This window comes from Amia ocellicauda, chromosome 1, assembly GCF_036373705.1.
Source record: "Amia ocellicauda isolate fAmiCal2 chromosome 1, fAmiCal2.hap1, whole genome shotgun sequence".
Lineage (NCBI taxonomy): Eukaryota > Metazoa > Chordata > Actinopteri > Amiiformes > Amiidae > Amia > Amia ocellicauda.
This window is the reverse complement of record NC_089850.1, coordinates 40751906-40775228: the sequence shown is the minus strand read 5'-3', so window position 1 is coordinate 40775228 and position 23323 is coordinate 40751906. Positions and strand designations below refer to the sequence as shown.

The following is a 23323-nucleotide window of genomic DNA, read 5'->3' as shown; positions in this document are numbered from 1 at the left end:
CAATCACTATAGGAGACTATGATTTTTTTTTTTTATGAAGGTAAGTGGATAAGTGCCATTATACAGATTTACATACTAAGATGTCACCCTTAGAAGCCAAACAGGACAGAGATTCTTGAAACTAAAAATTATTTTGCTTCCTGTAAATGTTCAAATTTTCGTTAACTTTGTAATTCATCAAAATAAAAACTGGCAATCATCTGTCTGTATCTTATCATCTAAACTGTAGCTGCTCTGCTCCACTTTTAACATGTCACATTATATGGTCATGAAAAGGAACATTGATTGAATTAATTGATTGACATTCAAGTGAATTATTGTTTGACTTTTTGAGGGTTTGAGGGTCATTAAGAAGAAAATATAATTGAAAAAGTGGTACCTAGCCAAGCGGGGGAACAATAAACTAAGCAATCTCCCAATGCATTTTATAAAAGACAGGCTGTATTGAAAACACGTTAAATCGACTTTGGTCAGGACATTTATTAGTATATCATGCATAATTCAATTGCATAGCTATCATAGTATAACTGATCATTTCGATTATATGATTTCTGTGCCATTCGTTACAGAATAGATGAGTTCTAATTGCCCTTAAACCACATTTATCAATCAATAAACGTGTTTGCTGAATACTCAATATTTACAATAAAACGAATTAATAGTAGTAATAAAAACTGAACGTACTCATCATACTAACCATACATATTACTATTGCTAAACACATCTACTGCATGAACAGGTTACTGCGCACAACCCATTTCGCTGTCAACTCTCTCTCTCTCTCTCTCTCTCTCTCACCGCGCATCTCCTTTGACGCACCTTTGCTGATTCGTGGCTTTTTTTAGACACAACACCGCGTAGTGTGTTTGTCAAATAATGCCCCCTGTGGACACAGCTGTATTTCATTAGCGGCTAACAGGCATCCAGCGCAAAGCTGCCTGCAGGCACTGGCGACTCCGGCTCTCTCTGCGCACGCGTCGCACACGGACTCGGCTGATCCGCAGAGGAAGGTGAGGAGCCGCAGAGCCGCCGCCAGCCGCGCATCCACAGCCGCATCCTGGGCAGCTACAGGTACAACAGCCGCTCATTCATTTCTTAAGAGTAATTACGATGATGCGCTCACTGTCTCCTGCACACATTGGCTGAAACAAAGTGCACTTGGATGTGCTCAACCTGCTCAACTATTCGGTTTTAAGTTTTTCACTTCAGCTTGGTTTCTTTTATTTCCTTGCTCTTTTGTCGCGGGTTGTTTTCTGCTTTTAACAAGAAAGAGGATTTATAATTGTGTTTCATGCATATTACAGTTTTACTCTGGTATATTGAGAGATATAAGCAGGTAGTCATTTTTACACAATACTTATTTATTAAGATGCTATGATTTCACGTTTTTAAGGAGAATGCAATCATTCATTCAATTAATTTTATTACTGGTTTATAAGAAGATGTCTACGCTGAAGAGACTCTGCCTGAGCTTGCAGTGATATGTGCAGTCTGAGACAGGTGATGTTTGAAATTAATGGAGTAACTGTGCAGTGGACTCAAGGTTGGAATAAACTTAATTTAATTTGACTAGAAAGGACATTTGGGAAGTGCATGAGTGCACAACCCGAGTCCAGATTGAGGAGCTTTGAAGGGTTTCGGGTGGGGCAAGCCAAAGCATTGAGTCTCATGCCAAATATGGTATTATGAGCTCCAAAGTCTTTTTTTTTTCCTTTCAGTTTTTGTTGTCAATACATTTTACTGCTAGGCATTGGTACCTTACCAATGTAATGGTTTACATGGTGGATTTCTTGACTATAGTGTTAAGGCTTTTGTTAAGATGCATTAAATCTAAAGCAAGTACCAAGACAAAACTGCTTAAAGACTAAACATATTTTCTAAAAGAGTGTCTTTGCACATAATGTGGAATAGGAGCTGCTTTTGGTCTGTCCCTTCAACGTAATCATCAGGTCAGATAGCGCAACAGATGGAATTCAATACCTTTTTCAACACTGCTATTTAAAAATAATAAAATCTAATCTGTCTATTCTTTGCATTTCATGAATGGTTTTCCTTATGTAACTAGTTCAGTTTCTGTGTACAGTGAGAACAAAGCTCCAAGGATTTTGTACAAGCCCAGTTTACCAACAACCCAATCAGTGCTATTGAAGTTCGCTCACCTGCTACTCTGCTGTTTAAACTGGCTATGTGTGGCTGCTTGTGTCCTAGCCCAGCAGCCCAGCAACAGTGTATCATTATTATAGTAGGGAACAATGAATACCCTGAATGTTATATTGGGAAGACTCTGATTTGCTAACCATTTATTAGACTATTTTTGTGTAAAACATTGAAATTACACAGAATGAAAAAAAAAAGTATATTTAAGTGAAATATGCTTAATGATTTTGTTTTAACTTTAACATTAATATGTTTTATTCTGTTTCAAAGAATCCGCCTAACACTCTCTGGCCTTTTTAGAGCAGCATTTTATAGTCTTTATTGACACGGGCAACGATCTTCCATGGTGCCCATGCAGCACTGTGTGGAACGGTGTCCTATTTATAGCCAATGTGCCCTCTTATGTGTCAACAGTGGCTTGCAGCTGAGATAACATGATAAAGAGATTGCTTGGAATTAAATGTTTTCACAACAGAATCATTGATGCATGTGGTACAATTAATACATGGTTAAAGTCAGTTTTCTCAATGTCATTTCTGTTCAGAATTGTAGACAATATTGAATTGTTTCAATATTAAAAGTAAAGTACCTCTGTTTTCATAATGCATCTGCAAATGTAAATTTCTGTATGACTGTAAGAAACATACAATTTCTGGGCAATGTATAAGTAATGTATCTTGAATGTTGTGTTTTGTGAATCTGTTTTCCACAATAATGTATTCCCCCCTTTTAAATAAGGCATTTTGTTTTTTAAAGACTTTACAAATAAGCAGAACCTGGCTATATTTGCTGATAATGATGTTTTCTTATATGTTCTGCCAGTGTAATTGAAACTCAGAAGAAAACTATAGATTAAGCAGAGTTTGCATTTACTCTTTTGATGATAAATGTTTTAAGAAATGTGTCCCTGCACAAACAACTATTGTCTCTTCTGCACCATTCCAGTACATATTGAAATTACCCTTGTTGGAGAGAATACGATTTATTCAGAACCAATTGAATATACATGTTGTGTTTTTCACAAAATAAAAGTTTAATCGAATTGTTTAGTAACTTTGTTAACAGGTTTAATAACCCAGACATTGGGCCATCAGAACAGAATCAATCAGTCAGGTTGCTTATGAAGGTAGTGTCAATGAGGTACATTAGTCGTTTTCTAAGGTCTTCTGCATTCAGCTTTCCCTAACATGTTCTAATCTGCAAGGAAACATATATACTTTTTTTTTTAGCTATCTGATGCCTAGTTCAATAGCATTCTTAAATTATATGGTGAATATACTGTATATGACACACACACAGGTTTACAGTGTATTTTCACAGATTGCCTAGCAATGTGTATGTTTTCAGTCATCCTAAGTCTATTTTTAGAGCAGTTAGCCTAGGGCATATTAGTTCTGTTTGCCTATGGGTCTATCTATAGCAATGTGTGTAGCTGCTGATGGTGTATTGATCTTACAATAACTGCTAGCATTTTGACGGAATACAAGATGCCAGTGACAATGACGTTCCCCTCACAATTCAGGCATGTCATGACAGATTACTGATGCAATGCGATGATGTGCTTGAAATTCCTGTGTGAAATGATCCCTTGCTGTAATTGTGGGACAAGAAGTGCTTTGCTTGCTTTAAGTTCCATTACCTAATCCTTTGGCAGCGTATATATGTGATCTGATACTTAAACATTAGTTTGCATGAGTTAGAAGCAGTAAATTATATTGCCTTTGATGATCATTAGTGTTTTTTTATCATTATCAATATATAGGCCTATATTATACCATTATCCCTGATATTGTTTTCTTCCTTCTGTGTAAACGTAATCATGAATGTGAGTCTGGAAACTGAGAAAACAAGCACAATTATTGATCTGTCGTATGTTAACTGATTCATTTTATTTTTGGAAACAAAGGAAATATTTGCAGTATTTCCAGGAAATACATGACAAAGATAGCAGATGATCTGAAAATCCTGTAGAAGCTTAAGCAGTTAAACTGGCAAAATTCACCCTATAATTCACTTAACCTTTTCAATATTAATATGAATTGCTGTGTAACCATGCATATGATATTCCTTTATCACAAAGGAATCAAACTGGAGTATAATCCTGAAGCTAAAGTATTTAGTCAGGCTGTCTGTTGTGTTGGTGTTTGATGTTCTATATGCTCTCTCTTTAGGGAGTCTAGTGTCATCCTAATGCCAGTTTTTAACTGCGAACACTCAAAGGGCATTTTGTGACCTTGTATGTCTTGTAATTAGACTTCCTACAACAGGTTTTTTTACAGACTGACACTTCTGTAATGTTTAGCGTTAATTTAAAGTAGTTATCAACCAGATCTAAATGACTTGCGTTCACCTAAAATGCATCTAAGGGTGCAGTGATGTTGAGCGTTTCCAAATTGCCCCTTCAGTCCTGCAAGCAGAGGCTCTGACTGTATACGTTAAGGATAGATGTGAGCTGGTCAGATCCAGTTTAGTTCCAGACTCAGTGCTTTACATCCTGTCATAGAGTACTGTAAACTAGCAAACATTACATAGTGGGAAGTTGGTTTTGAAGAGCCTGAGTTGACGCTTTTGTTTTGTTTTTCAGGAATGAAAGGAGAGCCTTTATTCCCAAGGATGAGAGACGCTGCATTTTACCAGCACTTCTTCCTCCTGGAAGGAGAGGAGCTCTGTCTTCTGCAGACCACGGCTGGAGACCATGTGCTTGGAGCCCACTTCCACCAGATCACAGACTTCAATGACCTACCCACCTCCCTCTTTGCTTGCAATGTGCACCAGTCTGTGTTTGAGGAGAAGATGGGAAGGGTAAGTGAAGTGGCTTGCATTTACAGTGCTTCCAAATATCTGATCCAGCACAGAACAATTACTCCCCAATTTCCCCATTCCTGTATGGATTTCTATAGTTGCAGTATGCAGTGTGTGAGTAAGAGAAATCTCAAAGGTTAGAGTTTTTAACAGTGTTCAATATTTGTAATTTAATATTCATAAAAGATCATCCACACCCAATCTATCAACAGACCTGAAATTCATCCTATGACAGAAATCCTCCTTCCAAATGCTTGCTCTTCTGTGCAGTTCAGGGTCTACAGTCTATGGAATGCAATGGCACCCCCCTCTCCTAAACCTGACACCCGGAACAGGGGAGGGAGAGGTTAATGAACACATGCAAAAGTCCTCAAAAGTGCAGTAACATATATTGTTGTAGATGTATGTCTCCTGTCAGTGTCTTGATGTGTACACTGGGGAGAAATGCTTGAGTGTTATTTTGGTGCAGGGTGAATTATTTCCTCTCATTAATGGTGTATAAAATGTGGATTGCATGATAGTGTAATTGCCCAGGGGACCAGTATACCCTTATGTTTTTATAGCCTATGGATGAAAACATTCCAGTCCTCTCTCTTTCCATGTGTTTGGTGTTTTTTTTCCTACTGTCACGAACCAGAGGTATTCTCCCGCTGAAGGCTCTGAGTCTGCGGAGCCTAATGGGCCCTCTGTCTTTGTCACATAAGTATCTCTAGTCTTGGTATCTCATACTGTCATTGAACAACTGATGGAACCGAATTTGCTGATTTTAGCAGGATTCCAAAATGTGAAGCTCCTGGTTAGATTTGTTGTCAAATTAAACTGTGAATGCAGTTGCCTTAGAGTCATTGCAGCGTGTCACCTGCTTAGCGATGGTTATCTCCCCTTTCAGCTGCTGAACCAAGCACTAAATCCTGTTTTTAGCTGCCAGAGAAACTTCTGGTAACATTTCAATCTGAAATAAATTGAAGTGCAAATTGTGTTATAGATTTTGCTTGTTACGCTTCAGCAAAAGTCCATATCTAAGCCCTCTGCTAGACCCCCCCTTCCCCCCAATATTCTGCCCTTCCTCTTGTGCAGTCAGTGGAGATTAGGTTGTGCTTTCAAAACTGTTTATGTCACTATAGGATTGTATCAACGGCTTTGTTTGAATTCGGCTAAGAATGTCTGGGATAAAGGCATCAGGCAAATAATAAAAGAATGTAAGAATCGGCACAAACTTGATTAATGCAATGACCTTCTGAATGTAAAGGCAACAGGAAACATGTTTTGTTTTCATTTTACTGAACGTGTTTCTCATCAGATGCAACACGGAGGTGGTGAAGGAGATTTACAGTTGTTTGGCCAACACACCAACGAAATTTACGTGAGCGGTATATTTATAAAGACTCAATTTATTTTCATTCTTGTATTTGCCTCAGAATGGCAATAATATACACTGCCAGACTAAATCCAAATTACTTAAACCAGACGCAAGAGGGATGAAATATAACACGATAATACAATGGGAGGTGAATAGGAAAGAACTCACGAGAATATCCAAAGATCAGGGATGCATCAAGCTTTATAGGTCAACCGGTTCACTGAATTCTTCTGGTTACAGAAAAAGCCCCTTGTTATCAACTCTCATGACATACGAAACAATATGCTGCTCTTTCAGGTACACCGAGCAATCAGTTACTTTATTTAAAACAAATACATACAAATGTTCTGATTGCCAATGGCTTTCACTTGACTAGTTCACCTGAACTGAGATGAATGTATATCCCTGTCTGATGAGACACTGCTTAACCAAAGTATGGACATTGTGATACTTATCAACGGGGTATATTTAGATTAGAAAGGTCTGCAGTTACATAATAGTTCAGGTCTACTTAAGTTGGATTTTACATGTAGGTGCATAATTGTGACTGCTGTTGTACATTGGTATACATGCTGGTATAAAACAAAACAAAACCACAACAAAAAACAAATATGCCTACCTTAAAACATTTGAACAGGAAGCTGTAGGTCCTAACAAAATAGGAATGCCACTGATTCACTTTTGCAGCCAGTGATACATGGAAATACTTCTGCCTAAATCAATGACCTGTAACTAAAGGCATTCTAAGAATTACCGAAAGCCCCTGAACCTGTCGCCAGCATCCCAGTTGCACACTACAGGATGAAGAGGGTTTTGCTACCCAACAGTCAAGTGCAATCTAACTCTTTCAAGGAGACTGATAATACAGAGTGTATCCCATTGCAAAGGATTGTAATAAAGCAGTGCTTCTGTTCCACAGGGCATTAGCTTAAAACTGTACAGAGCGATGATGTAGCCAATCTCTCGGCCTCCAAATTTGAAATGTTATCCTGTAACAAGAGCACTGCTGTCATGTTTATAAACTCCTTTGATAACATGGCCATGCTTTAACAGAAACATACTCCCTGAGGTGGCGTGTGATTTTAAGATTCACATATTGTGGCCAGCTGTATGAATTAACCAGCACTGTTGAAACTGGAAAAGACCACAGTTGATCAAAATCCATTAATATACGTCTGGGCAAGTGTCATGATACCATTTTATTTTTTCAGTTGTGTCTGAGTTTAACAGGCAAGAGAAGTCAATTGCAAGATAAGTTGCTGCTTCTGCCCAGTTTGCACTGCAAGAGTACAGACGTTTCGTGCTGAAAGCTATATGACAAATCCATGCCCGAAATTGTGAGTGTTCAAAAAGTGACTTCCTTGGCAAGCTATAGTGCTAATCGCAAAACATTCTGCATGAAGAACTGAAGTCTGAATTAAGTATGGCATTTCTTTTACTAGAATTTAAAAGAATCATGAGCTGGTGTGATATTTTCCTGAAGATAAGCCTCATATTGGACTGGTCTCCTGCACTCAAATATTTTTTCTTCTAATTTTCTAAGTTGCAGAAGAAATATAAAATCAAGTGCAACTCTGCAAAAGCGCAGAGCTGTACACATTTCTGAGCCTAATTTTATGAGAAATGTGTCTGTATGACATAAGACTTTAATCACATTCTGTAGCACTGGCAAATATGCAGTGTTTTGTTGTGTTTGTATTCATAGTGTGCAAAATCCATTCCTGGAGTATAGGTGTGTTAAGTGATTTTGCATGTCTTTTTTCAAATGTATATCTATACGGTCTGCTGTTAGTGTTTCGCTGAACTGTTGCGTTGTTCAGGGTCTGTTGTGGGAGGTGTTGTTTTTGAGATACAACTCCCAGAGTAAGCTGCTGTTTTAAGTTACTTACTATAAACCCTGAATCAATTTAACAGTCCCTGATAACATTACCTCGCTGAAACCTTGAAGTGATGAATCACGTCTATTTTTAGATATGTAGTGTTTTTACTTGTCTAAGAATAGCCAGCATGTCTGGGGAAGTGTGGAAAATCACCCCATCTGATGATGTGATTGCTCAGGGGGCAGAATGGAATTCGTATTTCATTGTTAAGGTTCCTGGTACCAATAACATTACCTCTATCTGGCCACTAACTTTCCTCACCTTTTAAGGCCATTTTCTGCCCACTGCATATTGACAAGTCTTTATCATTTTTAATTAAAAAAACTAACATTCAATATTTAACGACAGATCCAAGGTTAGGTCGATTTGAAATTGTTTTATCGACTACATTGAAACAGTGGAAATGTTTAAAATACTATATCTATATATACCCCCAGTTTTACTGTGCTTATATATATTTGAAGGTGTTTCATCTTACTATAATTATGTAACAGCCTCGCATCCCCATTTATTCTACTTTATATGGACATGCCATTTTTATGTGGTGAGTTATATGGCCTTTGATCTGTTGGATAGTTTACTGCAGCATGAAATGCAAAGGATTCCCCCCTCCAGTCCCGTTGTAAGGTTGCCTAAAGTTTAGGGAGTATGCTGAAATACTATTTTAGTAATGGGACTTTCGCTTTGGTAAAGCATTTAAGACCGCAGGAGTGAAAGCTTATTGACATCTACAAATTCCTCACAACCTGTGCGAAGGAATCTAAGGGATTGCATAGTTCCAAAATGTTGAGTAGTGTTTAGGGCTGAGTCGTTGGGATGTTGTTTTAGTTTATTTTTCCTTCTGATTGAACTTTGACCTTTCATACAGTGTCGGTGTTTTTGTATATAAGGCTTTTGGTGCTGAAGTTTTAAAGTACTGTACTGATAATGGTATTATTGTTATTTTGATACTTATTTACCATAGTATGACATAATGATGTGTGTTTTGGTCAGCTATTCTATTGTAACACTAGTCTAACCCCAGTAGGGAGCTTGACTTTTTCACCTCCTTCCCCGCTGTGTTTTTCCAGAAGCCTTCCAAAGATGGCTGAGGGGGGCAGCACACCATTTGACACCATAGATATCCATGAGAACTCCTTGGAAGCAGAGTGGGAGAGCCGCAGTCTCTGATTTATAGTAATCAAAGTGCAGAAAAGCTGCACTAAGACTATTAGGCCTGCAGCTGCTTCCTGGATTAACTCCACAATTGATATGAAAGTATCCTATTAGAGGAGAGGGCACTCAGAGTATTTCAGCAAGTTTTCCAAATGCAGGTCATTCTCTTTTACTGTGACATGAGCAAAGCATCCTGGATTTGCGCCGGGCTGCTTGTTTTCCTGTGAACAAGCAGATATTCCAGTTTAAATTCCCGTAATGTGTCTGAAGGGCAACGAACACAAGATCTCTTCTAATCTTACTGATAGGATCTAATGCAAGTAAATAAATTATAAATCAACTTCATTCTTATCTTTGTGTTTTATTATGACTCAGTTCATAGCCATGCGAGGCAATGGAAATAACAAAGTAAACTTGAGTGAACCTGCACAACAATAGAGACTGTTTTCCTGCCTATTTGCTGTGCTACTTTCCCCACTTTGGAGTGCCCAGATCTAGGTTCCCTTCTGTATGCTTGTATCTGTGTACAGTTGACATGTACGCTCTCCTCTCGGCCAAACCCTGATGACCCTGCCTGAGGCCAGGAGGCTGGTGTCGAGTCAGGTGACCGCTGGCTATACACTCTTGGCTCCCACTCCATCGGTGTTAGTTATCATGGTAAATGTGAGACAAATGGACCGCTCCTGATTTTTCCCTGTCTGGACCAAAGGAATTTTAATTAATCATTCAGTCACTTAAGCCCACTGTGACAGCACCTGTTTGCTCCCAGAAAAGGCTATTCAGTGCAGTCTGACCTGAACCAGCCATCTGTTAAGAAATGTCCCACGGGAGATTCCCCTCTAGGCCCGTTTGTGAAGAAAAGGACCAGTTTCATGCTTATGACACGTGATTGCCATACTTAAATATCCATTAACCTTATAGGAAGCACACAGTTTAAAGTAATGTATCTGAATCAGTGTTTCAGTGGCATTCCTACAGACACATTTGAAAGGTTTTGCTTATGATGTACACAGGTCTCATCAGGGAGATCATTGGGGAAAGACCACCATTAGGTTTTGGAAGGGTTCTAGGCAGTGAAACTGAATCAGCATATTTTAAGGGACCATCAATGAAGATAGTGGAAAAGAACTCAACATTTTTTAGGGCTGTGATCCTTTTAAATATTGAATTGACCTATTTAAATTACTTAAAAAATACACTCTGAGATACAGTGTATTTAAACTTGCTAGTGTTGCATTAAAGGAATATAAATAACTTCGGCACATTTAGAACCTTTCAAGGCATTTTTTAAGCTGTTTGTAAAAATAAAATAAAAAGTAAGGAGAACATTGCGCCTGTTCTAAAGCTAAGCATTCAAAGGTCAAATACATAGTCAATATACATTTAAAGTATCAGCACTTACTTGTCAGTTTAAATGTTTGTTCTATGTTTCACTTTGGAAATGAGTAAATGAATATGCAAGTATGTTTGTATCCAGAGTTGTGCCGATACTGAAACATATCAGTAGATCACATGGTGTCTGAGTTGTATTCTGACAGTTTTACATGACCACTCAATGACAATGCACACTTCTCTCTGTAGCAACATGCCTCAAGTTACTAGAATTCAAAGTTTTGCTGTAGTGATACTAGCTACAAGATATCTCGCATATACTACTACTGCCGACTTCAGTAGTCCATAATATTAAAAACAGATTTTAAAGTTTAGTTTTTACTTTCTTACTTCCATATGTATAAATCATTATTTTTCTAATATATTCTTTTTTAATTCTATTTTACATTTAAATCTGATCATTTGGGTCTTGGTACAGACATATCAATAAGTAATATCAAGAAGGCATTTGAATTAAATGCTGGATGAGAAATCTCGGTGCTTTGGTCTACCAAAGGCACCCCATCCCCATTTCAGATGTAGCTCGGCTGTATTTTGTCACTAGAAGTTTGACCGCTTGAGCAGCCTTTGTAAGAGCCTGCATTTCCATAAATTTTCAATTATTGTTTGTGTGGAATGTCTTCTAAGTAATACATCTGGTGTGTGACAAGCCAAGCAACTTGATCATTTCAGTTTGAAATAGTTCATCCTTAATTTGGCACGTTTGCCGTGAAGTGAGACGATTATACTCTGACGCCACATTACTTTGTGTGGGATTCTATTTTACTTAATAGTTCATTTGTCCCTTACCCTCCAGGTCAGATTGAATGTAAACACAGTGTTGTGTTCCAAGCGAAATCTTCGATGCCCCTTATTCTGCAGCCAAATGTAGATCAGACTGACTTTACAAATTCCTTAGTATATAAGTCCCTGTATGAGCTCCTCACACCAGTTATAACTAGTTTGGATAAGTGGAGACACACAAAACTATTTTAGAGCTCCCAAACACCCCATGTAAAGAAGTGAGACTAAATCAACTCTGAGGGCTTTTGGTGTAATTTGTAAAGAATGACGAGTGCTGTGAACAGCTGGGCTGGATCTGGTAGATTTGTGCATTTCCTACCTGCTTTTTTTTTCTCATCAGTTACAGATTGCTTGGAGAAACAGTGTAACAGAAATAGACGCATGGTGCTTTGTCATTTCCCTCTTAGATGAGTCTCATCATCCTCGGATGTATCAGAAGGACGCAGTGGAACGAGGAATCGCGCAATCCGTGACCTCGGAGCCAAATTATCTGCATGCTGCTATCTTGGATAAATGGCATTTCAATCAATATCCCTTCTGTATTTTAGTTAAAGATAGGCACAATTCTTAGCTGCACCCCTGTTGCATTAATAGACTTTCTGTTACATCAGGAGGATCGCTGAACGCTGTGTGGCTAAATCAGTATGCTGCATCACACCCACACTGTTTTACACTATTAGGAAGAAGGTCCCCAAAGGAAACTGTGAGACCTTTCAGCTACTTAAGAGGAAACTGTCTGCAGGAAGCAGTTTAATAGATGTTGCTTATGCATCACATTGAGCAACCCTTCTGCTGTTTTGCCTATCTTCTTTAATGAGTGTAATTTACATACCTTGTGGAAATGGAGAGTTTTTTTTCTGCTTCGGTTTTTCTTATTGAAAGCCTATATGAGTCACATACAGCTAATGTAAGTGCAGCTAATGGCCTGACATCAGCAAAGCTATTGAATTGCCTTTGTTTGCTTTTTTCCCTTTCGTTTTGAAGTTATTTAATTTACTTAATAATAATATTATTATTATTATTATTATTATTAATAATAATAATAATAATAATTATTATTATTATTATTATTATTATTATTATTATTATTATTATTATTATTAATAATAATAATAATATTTATTTCTTAGCAGATGCCCTTCTCCAGGGCAACTTACAAAGAGCAATAATACAGTGCAGTTCAAGGCATAATACATTTAATAAATTCCATCTTTAGTGTTGACATCCTCTCCCAGATGATATATCCTGTATATCCCAGATTATTTGGTTGTATTTAGATTTTTAGAACAAATAGCACTTAAACAGGGACATCAAACTGGGCTTAACTGAGGACTTATCTAAGTGCCTATGTTTTGCCTCACTATAGCATTTATAGTTAAATAAATACCTGATAATGCAAGAGCTGTGCCATTTAAAAAAACAAACAAATAAAAACAAACAGAAGCAGATGTATAAGAATCCTTTCATTTGGAATCCCAGCTTCCTGTTTTGGACACACTAAAACTATGCATGCTACTTAGACCCTTTTCTATTGTGGGCAAGAGGAAGATGATGTTCACGCATTCTTTAAATTGTGCACTTTCATGACCTCTACATTTCAAATAATGAGCCATGTAAATAACTCTGCAATCCATGTGAGCCCCGCCCCTTCTATTGCCTTATTTTAAAATGAACACATATAATTTATATCATATTTATATTTAATCACAGACTGTCAATTTGGTAGAGAACATTACTGTTAAATATTCATAGATTAAGTATCCCATTCCCACCCCACTTCTCCCTGATTGTCCCCTTTACCTTTTGTTTCCCTTTTTCCCTGTTAATGGATTAAAGCCCTTGAACTTAACATACTTGAAATAGGTAGGCAGGTATTTAACAATCCCAGCCCTTTTCAATGAGGTCAATAAACAGCACAATCTTGCTAAATTAAATCAAGCAAAACCTAGAAATATCCAGCCACTGAAATAACATGTTCAATTAAGACCTTTCATTTTCTGATTGTGGGAATAGATTAGTGTTCATAACATTAGTCTTCAAAACTTACTTAAATGGCTTTAACCACACCAGAACAGAATACAAATAAAAAAAACAAATGTAATAAACAAATGTAAATAAACTTAATGTCTAATTTGATATCTCAGTCTAGCATAGTGCATGGTAACAGTGGTAATGTATTTCCCAACTATATACAATTTCATTTGAAATGTCCACTTGTTTGTAGTTTGAACAAATACAAGTATTTTATTAGCAAAACACTTGTCTCTGTTTCTCCCAAAACTTGCAACCTTCTTGCACACTTTGCAGTGACAAGCCCAACTAAGGAACCGGGATGGGGTGTAATGTGTAATGATAATTCCTTCTTAGCCTTTTTGACACCTAGAACAAGCAAATTGATGTTGTGTAAGTATTGCTGAATCGGAGGCCAAACACTTTAACTTTAGCCATCAATGCTCCAAATTATCCAGGAATTTCCCAGTTCAGATGCTCAGCTGGCAAAATTTTGTGAAACGGTAATTAAAAGAGACACCCGCTCCAGAGGTTTGCTGTCCTCATCCTGTAAAACCTAGCACAGCTGAAACCAATCTTGCCTGTCAATTAATTCCCTCCAGTGCAGTGCTGTGCTCCTCCCAGACCTTCATCTCATTTCCCATTACCTGAACGGTGGCTCACAGCTGATGTGCTGCCTGAGTTATATCAGGTAACTGCAGGGGTTTTCCCAAGGTGTGGGTCCTGTGTGCTACAATGACAGACTGGGTTTGTACAACAAGGCTTCTGATCAGTGCAAACTGAGTCTGACAGCATCCAGATTGAACCGTTGAGCCCCATTTTGGAGAAATTGCCTGTGTTATGTCTAGAGACACAGGTTAATATAAAGTTTGAGAATGCATAGCTAATCATTATTAGGGCTCTGAATTGACATGATTTAATTTAGGGTTCCTTCATTTTAAGTTCTGCCATGAGTACAAACAAAGTAATGCAAAAAAGCATTGAACTTCACACACATTAACTACCATGTAATAAAACTTGACAGGCCTTGTTCTGTGGTGGGCTTTTGCTTACATTACAACCTTCTATTACAACTGTATGCATTTGACTGACTGACCCCCTTTGCACAGGAATCACAAAGCAAGCTAAGGGGGACCAGATGAGAACAGGCACCATCATTAATCACAAGCATTTGAATGGCACACATCTGTGGCAGGACTTGGGTATCACATCACACTGGGATTTACAGTTCATCAAAATGTAAGGTTTAATTGTTCTTTTTAAAAGCACAATAATTGCACCGTAGTGATTGAGGTGATTGCTGCGTGTTTATGTGCCTGTGTAATGGGGCACAATATGCTGATGTAATTACCAGAGTGATCAGTTTACCAGTTTAAGGTGTTGGGAGGTGGACCTGTGTGCTGCATGTAGCATAGGTAGGATGCAGATCCAGGCTGCAGCTTGTCTGTTCTTCAGCACCGGTGCAGTGCTAGTATATAACTACTGCACATTATTTCTACACACAGTGTGGTCTGCACTTGGAGGCTTGCCCTGTAAATAGTTTGTAATAATTAGTGAATGCAGGTTTGTATATCATAATAATGTCAAACCATCCTCAATGAGGGGAGGCCACTATCACTCAGCACTATGATGTGTGTTGCATATAATAGATCTTTCATTTGAATCTGAGGCCAAGGTTCATTTTCTGTTGCTTCCATGCCCTGCTGAGGCCTATTGCCTTCCTCATTTGGGACTGCACTGAAGGGACATACACTGAAACACACAGCTGTGATCAACCATTCACACGCTGTTTGCAAGTTTCATAACTGTGGCCGAACGAGAGCTTTGATCTGCACTGATCTGCAAGACTGGACAATGTAGTGTTGGAAAGCATGCAAGCACTGTCAAGTCTACAACAGGGAACATTTAATTGTATTTATCTTCCAAAGACACATGACACAGTGTTCCTGTTTTTAGGAAGCAAGTCCGCATAGCCCTTTTTCTGCAGTGTGTGACAACTTTTGTTCATGACTGTCTGCGCCACAGAAAACAGGTTTTAACTAAGAAATTGATGACCTTACTTTTCCTGCCCGTTGTCTGGGTGTTTGTGATGGAAACGCACTCACTCAAGCTGAGGTGGAAATAACCTCTCGGCCTCCCCAAGGGTTTGCCTCATGGAAACAAGGTAATCACTTCTGTTCCTCTGCGAGCGGTGCGAGTTTGCAACGCTCACCTCTGGGCGATGCTTACTCTGCACACCTGCCTTTGGGAGCTCTCCGAGGTCCTGAATTGCTGCTTGCATTGGAGAGACACGAACTGTGAAAGCAGTAATTGGAGGTGTTCGGAAACACCCCACCCTGGTGCAGTGGGGAGGCATGTGGAGTGCTTGGATAGGCAAACTGTATTGAATCTCTTGTTGTGTGCCCCAACAACATAAAATAATCTAAAGCCTGCTGCAGAAAAGATTAGCAGTATTCTGATTGGATAAAAGGAAATTAAAGGAAGTGATTCATCTCCTCGAGTGGGACTCCTATTCAAGAGTCAAAGAGAGCTGTAAGTGGCTCCTCTGTCTAGGGAATAGGGTGGGAAGTCAGGAACTCCAGTTGGAACTAAACTTGACATCTAGGGTGGTCCAGTTTTCTAAGTTTATTTAACTGTTTTTTTTTCATTATAGTTCTATTTCCTGTTCTCATGAGTTTGCTAGAATTATTCGTTTTTATTTTTTAAATAAAATGTTTATTATTATTTATTCTTAGGCTAAGGGTTAGTGGTTTGTGATTTTCAGAAGGGGAAATATAAGGACTAGTAATTTCTTTAATACATTTTGTTTAAAAATTCTTTATATCAAATATAACAAGAATCCATTTTCTGTATGTCTGAAATATAAATATGATTCTGTTACATGAATCAAGCTTGTCTCACTAAGCAGTATATAAACTTATTCTGGGTCCCAATTGTTTCTCTCTAAGAATGAAGAAAAAACTGTTTCCTGAGAGTGGGAAGTTGGAGATGGAGATTGCCCCCTTGTTTTTTTGCTCTTTATTAATTATGTTCTTTAAAGCAGAATGCTAAGGGGTTTGTATGACAAGTACATTTCTGTAAACCCTATTTGATCAGCTGAAATAAATTGGTTTCTATCTAATCGGAAAGTAAAATAACTTAACCACAAGCACTTTCTTGTTACTTGTGGGCCTAAGCTGTTTAAATACTATTTTTAGACGGAGATCAAATTCTTGACATGACATGTAAATCCATCTCTCAGTAGATTTTGACCCACAGATTATTATTTAAATCTGATAGACGATGGAGATATAAATAACTGTTTAAAAAAAATCGAATAAAAATTATAGGAAAGCTTCCAGTACAATTATGTGTGCTGTGAATGCCATGTTATTTTCTCTTCCATGACAGCCATGTGGTAAGCCAGTAGGGTTAAAGGGATAACAGTTGGAGCTTTGCTTAGGTTCTGCCTAATAGACCGTAGCTGCTTCTGACTGATGTCTTTATGACAGACTGCTGTTGACAAATTCAGAAATTCAGGTGTGGCGCTCTCTGGGCACAGGGCCGGCCCGTGGCATAGGCGGAATAGGCAAATGCTAGGGGCGCTGTCCATCCAGGGTTCCCAAATGAGTGAAGGTGTATGTGTGTGTATATATATATATATATATATATATATATATATATATATATATATATATATATATATATATATATATATATATATATATATATATATTACTTTTACTATTTTTTACTAATACTATTAATTCAAAATATTACAAAAAAGTGAAAGCCCCCACAACATAACTACATAGCTTATTAGGCCATATTTTCTGTGTTTCCCGCAGCGTCACCCCAGACCGCCACATCGCACATCGCCCCCCCCCTTGCTCTCATAGTTAAACTTACCTGATTGGGGGGGGGGGGGGTTATCTGAAGCAGTGAGTGACACTGAACATGAAACGTGATAAATTAGCATGAGTAGCCTACTTTAAATAATGTCACAAAGACCAAAGCCCTCTGGTGCCCAGGGAAGAAAAAGAAGAAGAGAAGAGGAGGAAAAATGGGATAAGGACAGAGGTAATGTGATGTGATGAATGAACAGTTTATCTAATTGCATAGTTAATGTTGGAGCAGTGTTACTACGGGCGAGCTTACTTTGGACGATACTAGTAACATTCGCTAATTTAAATAGATAGATAGCTAGAGTTAATGTCAGTTACTTTTACCTTAAATTCATGAGGGAATGTTGGAAAGACTGTTCAGCTGTTTGGGGAATAACCTAACCTATGACATAATTTTGAGAAATACACTTTTTCTTTCAAGTGTGCTGCACAAACCATCCACTTATTTATAATTCATTTTATGTCACTTGTTTGCTGCAAGAAAGGCAAGGTGAGTAAGGCTGTAGAACAATGCTACATTATGAATATTGCACTAAGGTTTCTGTAATATTGTTTGTTTGTGCAATACTCTTATTTATACTGTATTTATAATTCGTTTTATGTCACTTGTCACTTTAATACTGTTTTTAATTTTTTTTCTTTTTCTAAAATAAAGAAAATCTCAAAGACATAAAGCTATGCAGTTTCTGTGTGAGTGAATGAACACAATGATCGGTGGTGGAATTGGCTGTGATGCAAGGGGCACCAGCTAAAATCTTGCCTAGGGCACCAAATTGCTCAGGGCCGGCCCTGTCTGGGCACTACTGAATCATTTGTATTTAATTCTGTGTACATGTCGTATATTGTATGAAACTAGCCAAGGCACTTGTCGTAAGGATGGGCTTTTCACCAGACTTTCAAAAATGCTGTACCCAGGACCAGGGACTTGTGGATGTTTAAGTTGTTTGTTTATATTTGTTGTTGTCTTCTGTTCCTATCACTCTTCTGCTCTGAAGAGTGATGTATGACTAATCAAAAATGAAAGCTCAGGCTAAGATAATGCACGGTGCTAGCACATGTTTGAGGTGAGTGTTTGTGATGTTCTTATATTCCCCTAACACATACATTGAATCCGCTAACAGAATCAGATGCATAGAATAAGGCTCTGGTTTTGTTTTGATAGTCTGCAAAATGTGTGCATGGCGAGGGGTAGGGGGTATGGTTGTTAGAAGTCTATGCTTGTTTTTAAGTGAACTACAGTTCATTACGAGTGACATGCCAGGCCTTTTAGTGGGTTTACCCTTCTGGGATCTGCAGCTCTTGAGAGGCTGCAGCTATAACTGAAAGAACACTGTCACTGAGATGTGACCTCAAGCTTGCGTCGCGAACACTGTGCTGCGGAGCACCTGACAGATCCCCAGGACTCCTTTTGGTAGATCATTTATGGGGTTGTCAGATTCAGATGCAATGAGATGCACCAATTGCAAACCTGCTGAAGAACCACAGGCTACACTGTGGAGCTGTCACTCATCTTGGGAATGATGCAGAGGATGTCTGTGTGCTAAGAGCAACCACTGAGGGAGTGTGCATGTGCATACATGCGTGTACTTGTGAGGAAGGGCTTCTTAAACCAATAACTAAATCTGGAATGAAAATGTTAATGTATGTAAATCACTATTAACCTTGAGTTGAATGTATATTTGTGTATGTGTGTATGTATGCATGCATGTATGTGCATTTGCTCTTCAGCGGAATGAAACAGGACAACATATAGCAACACATAAAGGCTAGTAATTTGGAACTGTGAAGTGAAGGCTGAGAGAATATTTTCACACTCCCAGTAGAAGAAAACATTTTTCTTTGGTTTCGATGTGAATGAAGGCCCTTAACCATTATTATAACTTTTTTGACCACCTGGACTGTGAATGCACAATGTAATGTGCTTTTGCAATTATTCATGTTTGATATTTATGTTAATCAAAACTGTCTTTGATCTACCACAGTAAGCTTTTAGTCTTTTTTTTTTCTGATCTGTGTTTTTTGGTGCCAGAAACTTTTAAGTTAAACTTGTTTTGAAAATGTGTGTCTTTTACACAAACCCACATGTCCACTGGACATTGTTTAAGGAACTCTCACTGTAAATATCTATTAAGAAAGGCTCTGAATAACTATACAAGTTTTATCTTCCCTTAAGAATGTTTAGAGAAACAGACTTATTATGAAATGTTTAGATAACCAGAACAGTCATGACTTTTACCCCTTGAATGTAATTAACTGAATTTGGTCTCAAGTTGTGGACATGTACATTGTTGAAAACTGCAGTGGAAACATTGCATAATGAGCAAAAGAGGCAAAAGACTTAAACGGATCACTAGATGGCAGGCTTGTTTGAAAGCATTGTAGTTTATGTATTCATAAGTTGTGCAGGACACTAATTCTGTTCTTTAATGCTTTAGAATTGTAACATTCAAGGAGAAATTGCTTTTTGTAATTCATAAAAAACTTTTATAACCTTATCCAAAACAAGTGAAAACTGTAGTGAAACTATCAAACATGACAGAATGGGTTAGGCTCACAAAGCTAGCTTCAAAACACACCTAAATGTAGTATAATACAGCCAGGACCTAACGATTTGTGCTTTAAATGTAGAGAACGACAGGCACTTCTACAGCTTACAATTAATGAATTCCTACAGGAGCATTCCGGTAAGCGTGACTGAGTCCTGGAGACTCCTCACTTTCTCCATCCAAACAATGTGGTGAAGCATTAAAAAAGGCAAACAGGATGTTAGGGTATATTGTCAAAAGCGTAGAATTTAAAACAAGGGCAGTAATGTTCAGACTGTACAATGCACTAGTTAGAGCTCATCTGGATACTGTGTACAGTTCTGGGCTCCACACTTCAAGAAAGATATCGCTGCTCTAGAGGCAGTTCAGAGGAGAGCAACCAGACTTATTCCAGGTCTGAAGGGAATGTCCTACTGAGAGACTGAGGACCTGAACCTTTTCACCCTTGAACAGAGGAGACTACATAGGGACTTGATTCAAGTCTTCAAAATCATGAAAGGCATCGACCACATCAAACCAAAGGAGCTTTTCCAGATCAGCAGGGACACATGGAACAGGGGACACAAATGGAAATTAGGCTTCCAAGGCATTCAAGACAAAACAGGAGACACTTCTTCACACAGAGAGTCGTCACAATCTGGATGTAGTTGAAGCTGAAAATTTGAGAACATTTAAAAATAGACTGGATCCTTGGATCACTTATTTATTAATGGACACTGAACGAGTACGATGGGTCGAATGGCCTCCTCTCATTTGTAAACTTTCTTATGTTCTTATGAGAAGAGTTTATACTCTGTTGGCTGAGCAACAAGTGGTGGAACTATAGTGTTATACATGGGGTGGCCAGGGGGTGGCCAAGGCTACTTCAGGGGGTCCATAGACCATGACAGAAAATTAGTGTGTAACCCTAACCTGGCATCTAAGGAGCATGACTGAATCCTATGATTGCTGATTTAGAGGTAGAAGTGAAAATTCACTTAACTCCTTTAAGGTGGCAATGTGATCCAAAAGGCTTACTTCACTAGAATTCTTTAACTATGAATAGTCAGTGATCTAAGTTATTAGTTAGATCATGGCTAGCCCTACTCTGCAGTAAGTAACTTAGCTAGCTATAATTTCTTACACCTTTACGATAGCAAGCAGGCTATCTGCAAATTGTGGTAATCTTTTGAGTAACGTTAACAGATTGATAATAACAATTGTTCGTTTTGAGTTCAAGTACAAAAGTCTAACTGAGTTAATGGATTTCAAATTGCTAAATGTTTACTTGCTGAACACTGACAGCTGTAGCCTACTAGTTACCCCACATTAGCTAAACATGCGTATACTGTAACTTACGACACTGCACTGTATACAGTGGGGGGAAAAAAGTATTTGATCCCCTGCTGATTTTATACGTTTGCCCACTGACAAAGTCTATAATTTTAATGGTAGGTGTATTTTAACAGTGAGAGACAGAATAACTAAAAAAAAATCCAGAAAAATGCATTTCAAAAAAGTTATACATTGATTTGCATGTTAATGAGGGAAATAAGTATTTGACCCCTTCGACTTAGTACTTGGTGGCAAAACCCTTGCTGGCAATCACAGAGGTCAGACGTTTCTTGTAGTTGGCCACCAGGTTTGCACACATCTCAGGAGGGATTTTGTCCCACTCCTCTTTGCAGATCCTCTCCAAGTCATTAAGGGGTTCGAGGTTGACGTTTGGCAACTCGAACCTTCACCTCCCTCCACAGATTTTCTATGGGATTAAGGTCTGGAGACTGGCTAGGCCACTCCAGGACCTTAATGTGCTTCTTCTTGAGCCACTCCTTTGTTGCCTTGGCTGTGTGTTTTGGGTCATTGTCATGCTGGAATACCCATCCACGACCCATTTTCAATGCCCTGGCTGAGGGAAGGAGGTTCTCACCCAAGATTTGATGGTACATGGCCCCGTCCATCGTCCCTTTGATGCAGTGCAGTTGTCCTGTCCCCTTAGCAGAAAAACGCCCCCAAAGCATAATGTTTCCACCTCCATGTTTGATGGTGGGGATGGTGTTCTTGGGGTCATTCCTCCTCCTCCAAACACGGCAAGTTGAGTTGATGCCAAAGATCTTGATTTTGGTCTCATCTGACCACAACACTTTCACCTAGTTCTCCTCTGAATCATTCAGATGTTCATTGGCAAACTTCAGACGGGCCTGTACATGTGCTTTCTTGAGCAGGGGGACCTTGCGGGCGCTGCAGGATTTCAGGCGTAGTGTGTTACCAATTGTTTTCTTGGTGACAATGGTCCCAGCTGCCTTGAGATCATTAACAAGATCCTCCTGTGTAGTTCTGGGCTGATTCCTCACCGTTCTCATGATCACTGAAACTCTACGAGGTGAGATCTTGCATGGAGCCCCAGACCGAGGGAAACTGACAGTTATTTTGTGTTTCTTCCATTTGCGAATAATCGCACCAACTGTTGTCACCTTCTCACCAAGCTGCTTGCCGATGGTCTTGTAGCCCATTCCAGCCTTGTGTAAGTCTACAATCTTGTCCCTGACATCCTTGGACAGCTCTTTGGTCTTGGTCATGGTGGAGAGTTTGGAATCTGATTGATTGCTTCTGTGGACAGGTGTCTTTTATACAGGTAACGAGCTGAGATTAGGAGCACTCCCTTTAAGAGAGTGCTCCTAATCTCAGCTCGTTACCTGTATAAAAGACACCTGGGAGCCAGAAATGTTGCTGATTGATAGGGGATCAAATACTTATTTCCCTCATTAACATGCAAATCAATGTATAACTTTTTTGAAATGCATTTTTCTGGATTTTTTTGTTGTTATTCTGTCTCTCACTGTTAAAATACACCTACCATTAAATTTATAGACTGATAATTTCTTTGTCAGTGGGCAAACGTACAAAATCAGCAGGGGATCGAATACTTTTTTCCCTCACTGTATGTGTGTATTACTAGCACAGATGTAAACATAATGTTAGGCTAAATTGGGAACTGATCTCTCTTATCTGATTGACTGTCTGTTAATGGAGCCAAAGGGCTAACGTTAACTTACACAACGACTCAGCTTTCGTAAAAGAGCTCGTGGAGCTGTGGAAATATTCTCTCTTATTCTTCTGTATGTTCTTCTTCTTCTTCTTCTGTATCTCGCAACTGATGTTAATATTTTCTCTTCCTTGTCTGCGATTTGAAAAATGCGTTGCCGAACATCAAAATAAATGTTTCTTTCAACAAGAAGTGAACTGAGATATCAATCGGCATCAAACTGCCAGTAGTGAATGACATTTTGGGGTGGCACCTGGGGTGGCCAATCAGATGTCAGTCTGTGCCACACCGGACATCCCTCTGGCTCCGCCAGTGTGAGCAACAGCCTG

The 23323-nt window shown here is 38.7% G+C and overlaps 1 protein-coding gene across 1 annotated transcript in view; it reads left to right on the top strand.

The window, feature by feature from the left end:
* The first annotated feature begins 897 nt into the window (after positions 1-897).
* The window catches only part of rcan2 (regulator of calcineurin 2), a 91587-nt gene continuing 69161 nt past the window's right edge, over positions 898-23323 (top strand). Inside the window, exons 1-2 of the mRNA XM_066704938.1 lie at positions 898-1071; positions 4742-4959. Of these exons, the coding sequence (XP_066561035.1) occupies positions 4744-4959 (216 nt within the window). The 5' untranslated portion in view covers positions 898-1071; positions 4742-4743. The remainder of the gene's footprint in view (positions 1072-4741; positions 4960-23323) is intronic.